The sequence below is a fragment of the Polypterus senegalus genome, chromosome 13 (assembly GCF_016835505.1).
Source record: "Polypterus senegalus isolate Bchr_013 chromosome 13, ASM1683550v1, whole genome shotgun sequence".
Classification (NCBI taxonomy): domain Eukaryota; kingdom Metazoa; phylum Chordata; class Cladistia; order Polypteriformes; family Polypteridae; genus Polypterus; species Polypterus senegalus.
This window is the reverse complement of record NC_053166.1, coordinates 28,106,471-28,119,865: the sequence shown is the minus strand read 5'-3', so window position 1 is coordinate 28,119,865 and position 13,395 is coordinate 28,106,471. Positions and strand designations below refer to the sequence as shown.

General features: G+C 38.6%; 1 protein-coding gene across 2 annotated transcripts in view; it reads right to left on the bottom strand.

The window, feature by feature from the left end:
• The window catches only part of slit3 (slit homolog 3 (Drosophila)), a 529,641-nt gene that overhangs the window by 101,869 nt on the left and 414,377 nt on the right, over positions 1–13,395 (bottom strand). For both annotated transcript variants that reach the window (XM_039774192.1, XM_039774193.1), the window contains one exon: positions 10,209–10,372. In XM_039774192.1, the coding sequence (XP_039630126.1) occupies positions 10,209–10,372 (164 nt within the window). The remainder of the gene's footprint in view (positions 1–10,208; positions 10,373–13,395) is intronic.

Genomic DNA, 13,395 nt, shown 5'->3' with positions numbered 1-13,395 from the left:
TCCAGAGTGTGCAGGCTCCGAACGGGTGTGGGTGTACATATGCTGATGCTGCTCTGAAGTTGACTGGGGTACCTGGCTGATCGCAGATTCACGTTCAAATGCAAGTGGATCAGCCAGGTGCTTCATTCACACATGGAGGACAACACCTGCACTCAATCGGGCAGTATATAGGGAAACTGCATGGCAGAGAAGGGAGAACAAAGAGAAGAGAAAGAAGGATTGGAGGTAATGAAAGAAAAGAAAAGAAAAGGAGAGAGGGGCAGAAATGGGACAAAGCCGGTGCAACATAAGAGGGGAAGCAGGTTGGTGGGAAAGTGTGCAGAACATGTGGCCAGACGTTCAAGGAGGGGTAGAGGGGCTGTTCTTTCTGAGAACGTTGGAGCAGGAGCAACCAAGTGCTCCGTGAGGATCCCACAGAAGCCCAACGGACAGCGTCATGGAGGGAGCAAGTAGCAAAGCTCAGCACAGCGCCCTGTGAATGCTGACGGACTGGCAACAGGGGACCAAGCTGGATTAATGGGTTGTCTGAGCCTGCCGGTAGATGTGTCCTTGTGATGAGGAATCCATAAAGTGTAAGCCGGGGAGAAATGTCTGTTTAGAAAGAAACACCAAGGCTTGTGTTTTTTTTTAAAGAGCATAAAAAAACAGAAGGTCAGATCAATAAGATCGAGAAGAAATCAGAAATGAAAAGGAGAGGAGAGTGAAAAGAGATGAGATCACATCAGAAAAAGAGGAGAGATCACCGAGAGAAAGGAGATTACAGGAGAGGAAAGAGGCAGGACTGGCTAAAGAGTGGAGGCAGGTGGTCGGGAGTATACTCTATAGAAGTGAGTGGCAGACCTGCTCTCGAACGTGGGGCTGGAGAAAAGGTGCTGCTTAGAACAACACAGAGGAGCAGGAGTGGCCCTGACGTGCAGTGTTTCCCTTCTGATGCCGACAGAGTGACTGAGGAAGACATGCATTGGATCTGGAGGGGAGTCCTACAGAAACCGACTGATTGGCAGTAGGAACGCGAACCCGAGATTTAGTGGATGACTGTACCTGTCATTGGGTGTCTCCTCATGAGGCAAGGTTCTGTTAGGATATGCTGAGGAGATGCCAGACTTTAGACAGAGGCACTGGGACTCATGACTATTTTAAAAGATGAACTTACCTGGGATTTTAACCTTGTTTTTAGTGGATTATTTATGAAACATTTTAACCTCCACTTGATACCTTTTGGATTTTGTAGATTATTTATTTAATTATTGAAGATTTTGCACTGCAATTTGGAACACTTTTTTTTGGTTTTAATAAAAGCACTTTGCACATTTTTACCAACCCCTTGATGGCTATGTATGTCTTCATTTGCCCGTTTTAGCTTGGTTCATGAATATTGACAGTTTCAGGTTCAAGAGATTCCTGGAAACAACCAGGTAGCATGGAGCTGACTAGGATCATCACACGATATGAGGGGGGAAAAAAAAATCAGGAAAAAATCAAAATGAAATATGGAAGTAACCGGATCCTTAAGTGTTTGCTTTATTTAATCCAAATCGTTAATGTTGAATACTACACTCTTCCATTTCATTTATAGTTGACCCAGTCATGTCACATGCAAGGGCACTGGTGAATTACATGACAATGCAACAAGAACATGACCGTGACCATAAATACAAAACTAAAAATGGTATTGTCCACGAGAAAAAACAACCCCAAAATGGCCCTGTAATAATGTCATTAAAAACACTAAAGTTTGACAACAATAAGAAAAACAACACCAATAATGTAGAAAACAATATAAAATACAAGTACGTGTTCCCAAATGTATTTAAAAGGAAATAAAAAAAACACAAACAAATCGAAACTATCTTAAAAAAAGATAAATATCAAATAGAAGTGCAGTGTTCTTATATTTAGTGATAAGGTCAGATGGCTGGGAGAACAGAAAAAACAAAAAAAACTTAATTTAGCCTGGAGAGATAAACTAAATCTACAGGGTCCTCTGTCTGCCTGTTAATTTGAGAATGGTAACCAGACATCAAATTTGTTGGTATTCCTATCTTAGCACAGATGTACCGACAAAATTTCAAACAAATTGAAGACCTTGATTTGAAATTACTATGTGAATCCGATGAGGCTGAAAATAATTCCTGAATGAATACATTAGTTAATACTTTTGTTGAGGGAAATTTTCTTTAGAAGAATGAAATGAACATTCTTCAAAATTCATGGAACTTTCATTGCAAGCTTTCCTTGATGGTGGTATGGAAACCCAAAGGGCATTGCATGAAGATGTTTGCTGTACAACAAGTATCATATGCCAAAACATCTGTTTACACCATAGCTCCCAAAAAAATCCTATAAGCTTGGTGTTTTTTTAATAAAGAATTATGACAGCAGTGGAACAGTTTACTTCTAGCCTGATTTGGACCAAAGTGTAATCTAGCTGGGATCTTTTTTGTCAGTGTATGACAACTAACTAACACTAATTTTACCCTCTGGTTAGTCAGTTATTTAGGCTATTAAAAAAAGTTCCTGAAATAAATTGGCTGCTCATTCCCCTCAAATAGAGGAAATAATACCTCCACTTATCGAGTCACTAAGAAATAACAAACATGAAATAATATAGACCACTTAGCGTATTTGCAATGGCTGTGATTAAAAGCATTATGTTTGTACAAACTGCATACATTACAAAAGCATCAAACCTATGTTGTGATTCTTCTTGCTAAGAATTCTTTATTACCCACATTATAATTTTGCTCAGAAACTGTTAGGTTCTTTAACAATCAATCATGAATAATCCAATGCATCCACTGAACAGTGTCATTTCCAGGCAGAGGAGCAGCTTCAGTGACAGACTTTTGTCACTGACAGACTGAGGAGATCGTTCCTCCCCCACACTGTGCGACTCTTCAATTCCACCCGGGAGTTTAAATGCTAACATAATTTTTTTTTTTACTATTTAATTTAATATTGTTTCTTTGTATCAGTATACTGCTGCTGGATTATGTGAATTTCCCCTTGGGATTAATAAAGTATCTATCTATCTATCTATCTATCTATCTATCTATCTATCTATCTATCTATCTATCTATCTATCTATCTATCTATCTATCTATCTATCTATCTATCTATCTATCTATCTATCTATCTATCTATCTATCTATCTACAAGGAATCACATACTGTATAGGTAGCTTTACTTTGCCTGAGAATCTTTGAGGAAAATCTTCTCTGATTCCTACAATTGAGGCTTCTACCTGTAATTCAAAATGTAGTGAACAATCTGAATGTCTAACAGTCGCAGCTCTAGTAAATCATTCCTTAAGTGTTTAAATGGTTCATAAACCTCTGATGTCCAATGATTTTTATTAGGTGTCTTTTTATTTTTTGCTGTGATTAGTGCAATACAGAAAAAAAATTCTTTTAAAACTTTTTATAACAATTTGTAAAAGTTACAAATCGCTGGACTTGTTTTATACTTATTCTGCCATTCCAAAATGTCCGTTACCTTGGTTTGATCTATGCTTAACTCATTGTTCTAAGAAATGAATGATTCTTATAGAGCCTCAACTACATTTCACGCATATGTGAATTAAAATTCTTTGAAAAAGCAAAAAAAAAAAAAAAATTTACATTGATGAACACATATAGGCTCATAAAATAAGCAAAATGCTATTAAATTTACATTGATGAACACATATAGGCTCATAAAATAAGCAAAATGCTATTAAATTAAGATTGAAAAATGGCCAGAGCACTTCATAATCTATATGGCATATGTAGTCAATCGTCATTCGCATTGGAGGTGTTAAAGTCTGTTTTCCACTGAACACTTTACTTTTAGCAAATTAAATTATATACAGTTCTGAGATTTAGTTTGTTAAAGACTGTTGACCTGGTTATCTAGTTTAACAAAAAGGAACTTTAAGGGAGGGATTAATTATTCTTTATGGTTATTTTATTTAGTTCACTGCAATAAATACATCCATCCATCCATTATCCAACCCGCTATATTCTAACTACAGGGTCAATAAATACAAGGGACTGAGTAAACCATAGAATAAATTAAATCTCTACATTTTACTTAATATAATATTTGATGACCTTTGATTAGGGTTGCCCTGTGGTGGGTTGGCGCCCTGCCAGGGGTTTGTTTCCTGCCTTGCGCTCTGCGTTGGCTGGGATTGGCACCAGCAGACCCCGTGACCCTGTAGTTAGGATATAGCAGGTTGGATAATGGATGGATGGATGGATTCAGGTTGTGAAAGAGCATACATTTTTCCTTGACTAAAGCTGATCCCTGTAATATACCTACTGGACAATTATAGGATCTTTGTGGAAGACATTCCTGAGGCATCTGTTTATTTAAGACATCTTGGAAATACTGATACTGAGAGGATATGATGTTTGTTGTTGTGCAGGACATGAGAGGAGGTAGGACTTTTGCTAAAAATAATTTAAAACAACTGGAACTCCAACTGTGAGCAATGTCTTTAGTCTGTGAGTTTAGCACAAGTTTAACCATTGATACTCTAAAATAATCTGAAGTGTATAACATTTGATGATAAAAAGGTTGATGTTTTTTACTGGTGTATACACCCAGCTTGCAGATAAAGTGTTGGAGTCATATATTCCAAAGGAACAGAATTAATTTTTGATTCACACAATATAGGTGTTCTTTGCAAATTTAGAAATCTCAAACTAATAAAACATTCTGCAGTTCCAGAATCAACCAAAGCCTGCAGGCTCATAGATCTTTATTATTATTGGTATACTAACTGTATTTCTACATTGGGGATAATTATAATTTCCCACCTTTCCAACTCAGATATTTAGTGAGCCTGTCGGTTCAGCATTTCTGAAGTTGACGCTTTTCATTTTGGGGTCATTGATTTTAATTTTGGTCTCAACTTTTATTGTAGACAAGATGGAATAGAATTGTCCATATGGACAGAGATAGCAATAACTTATCAGAAAATGAAGAACTTTTTTAAGGGAGAAACTTGAAGAGCAGTCGTATGGACTAGAGAGGTGAAGAAACGTCAAAAAACAGACAACACATTCAGAAAAGAAAACCAAAAACCTTTGTCACAAGATGAGTACAAAGTTACTAACAATATCACTAATCCCTTCCCAAAATCCTCCAATAACAGTCGATTATTTTAGTTAAGCTTATATGTTGAGTACTGTCATCTTATGACATACAGTAGTACTATCATTTTATGACTTATGACACGACAATGTTGGCGAATCACATGACTGAAAACTAACTTTGTCATTGCCAAAGCTAAACATAGCAACACCCTCATGAAATATATCCGCAAACTGGTGGTTAAAAAAATACACATTTATAATAGTTTTATATTTTTAATTTATAATGATAAAAACAACAGCAATAATTTAACACACAACCCTAGATGAATATTTATGTTCATGACAAATACCAGCATCAATGCTTCTATGAACATGAATGAGCATGATTGCACTGCGTTCAAGGTTCATAAATCCACATATAATATTAAAGCCAGTGTGATTTCCAAGAGTAAAATGACATCTTGTTTAAATTAAATATAAAGACATAACATTTAGCACAGCAGTATTAATAAGACATCTCTTATTTTTTCTCTAAAAGGAATTCTCTGTAAAAATTAAAAAAATGTCCACTTCATAAGATTTTTCTGACATGAGTGACGGGTTGTGCTCTCTTTCCTTTTGTTACTGTTTTAGTCCATGAGTAAAGGCCTTTCCCTGCTCTAACCCAATATGCCATGCTGCGTGAAAAGTGTCTAGCGGTCCCTGGTGCTTGACGGAACCATGTCGAGCAAGTACAGGTGGAAGCACATGGTTAGATCAAGCACAATGGACAGCCACACAGAGAGTCAGAGTGAGGCAGAGTGAGGGCAACAGGAGCAGCCAGGCAGAACAGCTAGGAAACAGGCACCAAAGCACCCGTAGTTCATGGTGTAGCCAACCAATCCCTCAGTGCAGTTTCACCCTAAACAAAGAGACAGCGACAGACATTGCCAGACAGAAAACTATTAAAGCCCTTCACGTACATCTGAAGATGATATCCAATTACCTATTGTAGCAAGTTGTACATGTCATGCATCCCCAGAGAGAAAAACATCTGTCACCCCATTTTAGATATGAAGCACTGGAAACAGAATCTGCCTTCTGTCAATTGCTGCAGAAGTAATTAGTGTAACTAGCCTGTCTGTCTATTATTAATATGTACTGATCATTCCTACAGATGACAATCCGTTCTGCAGAGCCCCACAGTGCTGAGAGTAGCAGCAGCTAACACCAGCATTGGATGCACACAATCAGCAATCCATGCTTGTGGTTAGAAGTGAGCATTCAAACAACCCAAATCACAGATCAGAGTATGTAGCTAAATAACAAACTAGAACTTTTTGAAGGCAGACTTTTGCCTCCTGTTTATAAACCTCTTGGTGTGAGGCACATTCAGGTCAGTAGCATAACCTCTCAGTATCTACCTGTGATGATTCTTCAATCAACATGCTAGATTCCAATCTTTGTCCCCACTATTTCTCTTTTGTATTCTAAAACTAATATTCTTCTGTTTGTTCAAGTGCTGCCCTGCTCCTGTGTAATCTTTGTCAGTAACTGTTATTTTTACACTTATAGAGGATTCAGAAAGTAGGTGGATAAATTTGATATTGTTACCTATCAATTTAAACTCACTAACCCATAATGACAAAGTGAAAACAAGTCTTCATAGACGTTTGACAGTTTATTAGAGAAAAGCCAAGCAAAATGACCCCTTTTATTGGCTAACTAAAAAGATTACAATATGCAAGCTTTTGAGGCAACTCAGGCCCCTTCTTCAGGCAGTTTCAGTTTATTAAAAATCAATCTCTCACTCATTTAATTATTCAGACCCTTAATTCAGTAGTTTGTAGAATGCCCTCTAACACAAATGATATCTTCTTAAATAAGTATCTACAAGGTTTGCACAACTGGTTGTGGTCTCATAGGCCTCTTGGGTTCCATTGGGGCCACCAGGAGGAGGTAGTGGGAGATGAATGCCATGTTCTAGTGTGGTTTTGCCTGACCCAAAGGTGGAACCCAGGAAGTAATAATAATAATAATAATAATACATCTTATTTATATAGCGCCTTTCCCATGCTCAAGGCACTTACAGAATATAAGAAAGAACGGCAGGGTATACAGTATATAGCATAGTACAAACCAAATAAATAAATAAAGAAGACAGTAAATTCAGAGAAAGCCTAACAGACAATAGAACTGATGGTCTAAGTAGAAGTGACATCGGAAGTACACCCCAGTAGGGTTTAATATGGAGCCCTCCAATTTGCCCTGGAAGTCAGAGTCGGGAGAGGAGAAGGACATCACTCACCTGGGAGGAGTGGAGGAGAAGGAAAAGGAAGAAAGGAAGGAAGGAGGGAAGAAGAACGATTATGTTGTGCTGTACTAAGTAAAAGAAGCCAGTTAAAGTTGCTCTGTAAAATACTCTGCACACTTGATTAAGATAGATAGATAGATAGATAGATAGATAGATAGATAGATAGATAGATAGATAGATAGATAGATAGATAGATAGATAGACAGTTATGCTTAATTTGTCCCCAAAGAAAAATGTTAACTTTAAATTAAAAAAAAAATTATCCCTTGGAGGGCAGCACATTGGCGCAGAGGGTGGCGCTGCTGCCTAACATTTAGGAGACCTGGGTTCCTTTCCCGGGTCTTCCCTGCGTGGAGTTTGCATGTTCTCTCCGTGTCTGCGTGGGTTTCCTCCGGGCACTCCGGTTTCCTCCCACAGTCCAAAGACATGCAGGTTAGGTGCATTGGTGATTCTAAATTGTCCCTAGTGTGTGCTTGGTGTGTGTGTACCCTGCGGTGGGCTGGCACCCTGCCTGGGGTTTGTTTCCTGCCTTGTACCCTGTGCAGGCTGGGATTGGCTCCAGACCCCCGTGACCCTGTAGTTAGGATATAGCGGGTTGGATAATGGATGGATGAATGGAAAATCCCTTGGAGACAAACATAGTATATCTATCTATCTATTGACTCGGGACTGAGTGTGGTCTATTTGTGTCTGGTGTTTGGGGCTCTTCTATGGACCCTAGTGGTTACAACGGTTACTTAGATTGGCTGGATGGCCAACTCTAGGAACAGTCCTAGTGGTTTGAAAGTTCTTCCATTTCACAATTATTGAGGCCTCTATGATCCTGGGAACACTCAAGAGTTTAAGAAATGGTTTTTATTTTCTTTCCCTACCCTATGACTCACCATAATTTAATGACAGAGGTCAACATGGAGTTCCTAAGTCTTAATGGCTCGGTGTTTCTCTAGACATGTGGACCTTCTGTACAAAGGTACATGTGTGCCTTTCTAAATCATATCTATTCATCAAATCAAAGGCTGACTACATTTCATTTCTAGATACATCTCAGGGATAACTAGAGCAAATAAGATGTACCTTATCACAATTTGTTTCATGTTTCAGCCAGGGTCCCTCCTCTGGCTGTGGTTTAGATTTTAGTTTTTTTATGATTCTTTGTTTTTACACTAATATTGCTTGTGTTTATTTGTATTCTTTGTCTTTCATTTTGTCTGTGTATCAATGCCCTGATTAAGACCCATGCTGGGTGAACCCCTAGAGGTGGGACTGCCGTCAACTCTATAAATCCAGAGGGTCTCCTATAATTCCTGGCGACCCATTTCAAATGCACTAGGCAGAGGAATGTTCACTTGTGTGTTGTGCGCTTTGTTCCTTTTGTGATTATTAGATTTTTGGATTGTGCTCTGTTTTGCACTTTATTTTGCATTCTATATCAAGACTGCATTTGCCTTCCTTTTTCAGATAATTCCTTTTGTGCTCTATGGAGCTTCCTGTGCTACAGAGCATTTTTGGAAGAAATAAATCTATTATTTTATAAAAAATCTTCAAGGTCCTTTTTTTCTTTTTAGGTGGGCTTTGATGGTAATCCCTCCCTAGTATTTATGGGACTTGCATGCTTTTGGAACAATTTGAAGTGCTACACCAAAGAGTCTAAATGACTGAAAGATTTCAGTTTTTGATTTTGAGAAAATATTGTTTTCACTTTGTCATGATCAGCAATTAAGCGTAGATTATATGGAAGCACCAGCAAATTTATCTTTTTAACACAATAAAGTGTGCACAAAGAGGAGGGATCTGCATACTTTCTGAATCCACAGTATATTTCTTTACTAACTTGAAAACCACAGGTGTATACAGAAAAACTTTCACATTTCTAAAGCTTTGCTGACAGGTTACATCACATTCTTGGCATCACACAGTGAATCTATGATGGGTTTGAACTAGCAACCTTGTGTTTAACATTGAGATAAAGAGACCAAATAATGACTCCATCTGTCAGATAAAGATGCTGCAATAAAGCTTGTGGAGAAGGCGCAGTTCACTTTTAATTAGTTTTTGCCTTTGGTTGCTTCTTTAACTTCCTCTGTGTAACATGAGAGAAAAAGTGTATATACATATACTCCTTCGTTTGTCTTTGCCTGTATAAATCTCCTATTGTGGTGATCAGTGCCACAGAAACCTACTTATATACTATTCATCCATAAACAGCACAATGTGAAGCAATCACCAGGTGACCTATTGCCATCTGTTTGGTGTTTTAGACAAGTCCGTTTTCAAGGATATTCTAAAACAAGCTGAGAAACATGGTTTACATTTAAACTTCTGTTAGCTCTCCTGCTATGGTAAAACAAATAAGACCACATTCAATTGGTTTTCACTCCTTGCATTTTGACATGCTAGAATCTACAACGCAGTAAATGCAAGACTAGAGGCTTTACTTCAAAAAGGGCCTCAGTCAGTAGACACAGAGATAAACCTTGGGGGGCAAGGCCACCTAGACTTAGAATTTTAAAACAGTACTTGCAGATTCACAGTCAGCTTTTCTAAGTCAGTAATTTACAAATGTAAACCAGGGATTGGGCTACTTAGTGTGTGAAACTCCTCATTTCATCATTTTAGATTCACATTGAAAATTTCAACCCAATTTCTGAGACCTACATGTGTAAACGCTCAAGGCATAGATCTTCCAAATGTATATTTTTATAAACACCATCAGTGACTGTATTTTATGCCTCGTGCAAACCTTCATCCTATGAATCCTATGATACATTGCCATACCTATATGGGAGGTCACTTTAAAAAATAAGGTACTTCATTTCATTGGTGGTGCACAGTACCTGAGCAACGAAATTTCTTTCCCTTGACCTGGCTGATGCGTTTGTTGGCGAGACGGCGTGGGTGGCTGCAACGTGCTCCACTTGTCTCAATTGGGTTGTCTTCAAGATAGTCAGCTAACCATTTCAGGTGGCAGTCACACACAAAAGGATTTTGTGCCAAATGTCTGTAGAAAAAAAATATGAAGACAATGCACAGCTTGGCCATTAAGATATGCCATGAAAATCAAAGCAATTCATATAAATCCAGGTTACAGGCACTGCCAACTAAATACAATGACATGGAACATATACAGAATGTAATCGACTTTCTTGTTAATCTTGCACAAAAACCCATTTTTCAGTTGTCAATAAAGCAAACGACAAGGTGGCACAGAAGTTTGCACAAATTCCAAACCTCTTCAAAGACATTGGTTCCCACTTTGGTCCACTCACGGTGTGGAGTTTGTACTTTCTTTTGGTATCTCCTGTTTCTTCCCCATGTATTCTGATTTCCACACCATAAAAATATACATGTTAGAATAATTGGAACCTAGTCTAACTTGGTGTGAGTTAAGTGTGAAGGTTTGCATGACTGTGCACCAAGATGGACCACCTATTCATCAATGATTGGTTTCTGCCCTCCACTCAATACTACTCACACCTAATGCCACTGCAATGGAAATCATCGTTAAAACAGACAGATCATTTCAAGTGGAAGGACAGCACAGTGGTGACCACTGATTTTGTACAATATGTATCAGGAGACCACAGTCTGTTCTCAGCACAGACGCAGTCTTTGTGCAGTGAACCCATTCTCCCAGTGTCCAGGGCCTGAATTTCATTTGTGATAGTGAAGAAGGGGGGATTTCCCACCAATGTAACAACAATTAGGGCGGCACGGTGGTGCAGTGGTAGCGCTGCTGCCTCGCAGTTAGGAGACCCGGGTTCGCTTCCCGGGTCCTCCCTGCGTGGAGTTTGCATGTTCTCTCCATGTCTGCGTGGGTTTCCTCCCACAGTCCAAAGACATGCAGGTTAGGTGGATTGGTGATTCTAAATTGGCCTTGGTGTTTGTGTGTGTCCTGTGGTGGGTTGGCACCCTGCCTGGGATTGTTTCTTGCCTTGTGCCCTGGGATTGGCTCCAGCAGACCCCCGTGACCCTGTGTTCGGATTCAGCGGATTGGAAAATGGATGGATGTAACAACAATTAGGGGGGCGTGGAGGGGGTATTATATTGGCTTGAAGCGGATTTCAGCATTGGCTTAATAAAGAAAAATGACTTCCTGATAGACTACCTATTCTTTTTTCTAATCATGTGTATGTACTGTACTGTTAATTCATATGATTTGTTCTATTCCGTAACTGAAAAAAAAGCTGTTTACAATCAATACTAAAGAATAAAAACTCAAATACTATCATATTACAGCCACATGAACTAGTGAACACCAAGATTACTGACAAATTCTTCAGGGCTTGTTTTGTAACAACACACTTCAAATCAGCTCTGTCAGGTTTATGATGTTTGCTGTTCTGGGGTTTATGTTTGTATAATTAAATAGAAGAAACATTAGCAAGTTAATAACACCTAGAGAGAGAGAGAGAGAGAGAGAGAGGTTAGGAGCAGGCGCTGATACAGCGCATTGCCGCACCCACCACATGACAAACCAACTCAGGATCCTAGATTGGGACCCAAGTGCAGCCATGCAATGGGCGACACCTCAGCACCACACAAGTTCAGATGGAATGGAACCAGTGTGAGGTTTTTTGCAGTGGCTGGAGTGCCAATTCTGCCACCAACCCCTAAGTTTTCCCTGTAGGTTGGAAGGCCTACTTGCAGGGCTGGATGCAGATTAACGTCACACCCAGGATGGAGCAATTGCAGGTTAAGGGCCTTACTCAAGGGCCCAACAGAGTAGAGTCACTTTTGGTGTTTACAGGATTTGAACCAGCAACCCTCCGATTACCAGTACAGATCCCTAGCCTTAGAGCCACCACTCAACCCATAACACCTTGTGAAGAATAAAATTAAATAGAAAAGTCAAATTAATGAAAATATCATGTCATGTCATTTTGTGCACAAGGCAGGAACAAACCCTGGACAATGCGCTAGTCCATCGCAGGATGGAAACTCACACACACACACCAACCACACACTAGGGCCAATGTAGTGTGTCCAATTCACCTATTCTGCATATCTTTGGACAGTGGGAGGAAACTTGAGCAGGGGAGAACATGTAAGCACTGCACAGTGAGGACCCGGGTGTGAACCTTGGTCTCCTTTCTGTGAAGAAGCAGAGCTATAACCCAAAACATCAAATGTCACTTATTCATGATGCTTCAATTTCCAACTCTATTCCTCCTTTTTTACAGTTTTAAAACTTCAACACAACCTTTGTGAAACTTTTTAACTGAAGATGAATCAATTATTTTAGAATTACTCTAGCTGTCTTCACGGGGCCTCACATAAGTAATCTGGACTGAAGTAATTGAATTGGACCGACATTAATTGCATAAATCACTGATTACTCATAACTGAATACTATATTTATCATATTTTAGTTGTTATCCTACTGAACAACAGCACAAATTTAGTGTTTACTGATTCATCTTTCAGCAATGAATTATGCAATTCCGCTAACAGTATATTTTTATGAGTTTGCTTTTCTTTGCATTGCATGTCATATCATTACCTTGAGCTTCGATGAGCTGATCCACATAAATGTCTGGTTAATGTGGAGGCTTTGAAACATCAACCAAGAAAAATGTATTATAGAATGAATATGTGGATCATCTCATTTTGATGGTTTTGTAGATCCGCCAGAGCGACAGAGACAGACACTTGTTTTGTAACATGTCTTGATTTTTACTTGACATAATTATAGTTGGTACTGCCTTTGTGAATTTCCCCTTGGGATTAATAAAGTATCTATCTATCTATCTATCTATCTATCTATCTATCTATCTATCTATCTATCTATCTATCTATCTATCTATCTATCTATCTATCTCTTAATGGATTTGTACTTGTAGGAGAAAAAAATGAAAAATTTCTACTAAGACTCAAGACTTCTAATGTGTTAAATATTTTGGAAACTTTAGATAACATTAATATTAAGACACAGGTATATTAAAAGAATATAACATTTACCTGTGTGCTGATTGGTGTACATTTAAATGCTTCTTGACTGTGTTACATAAATAAACATACTTT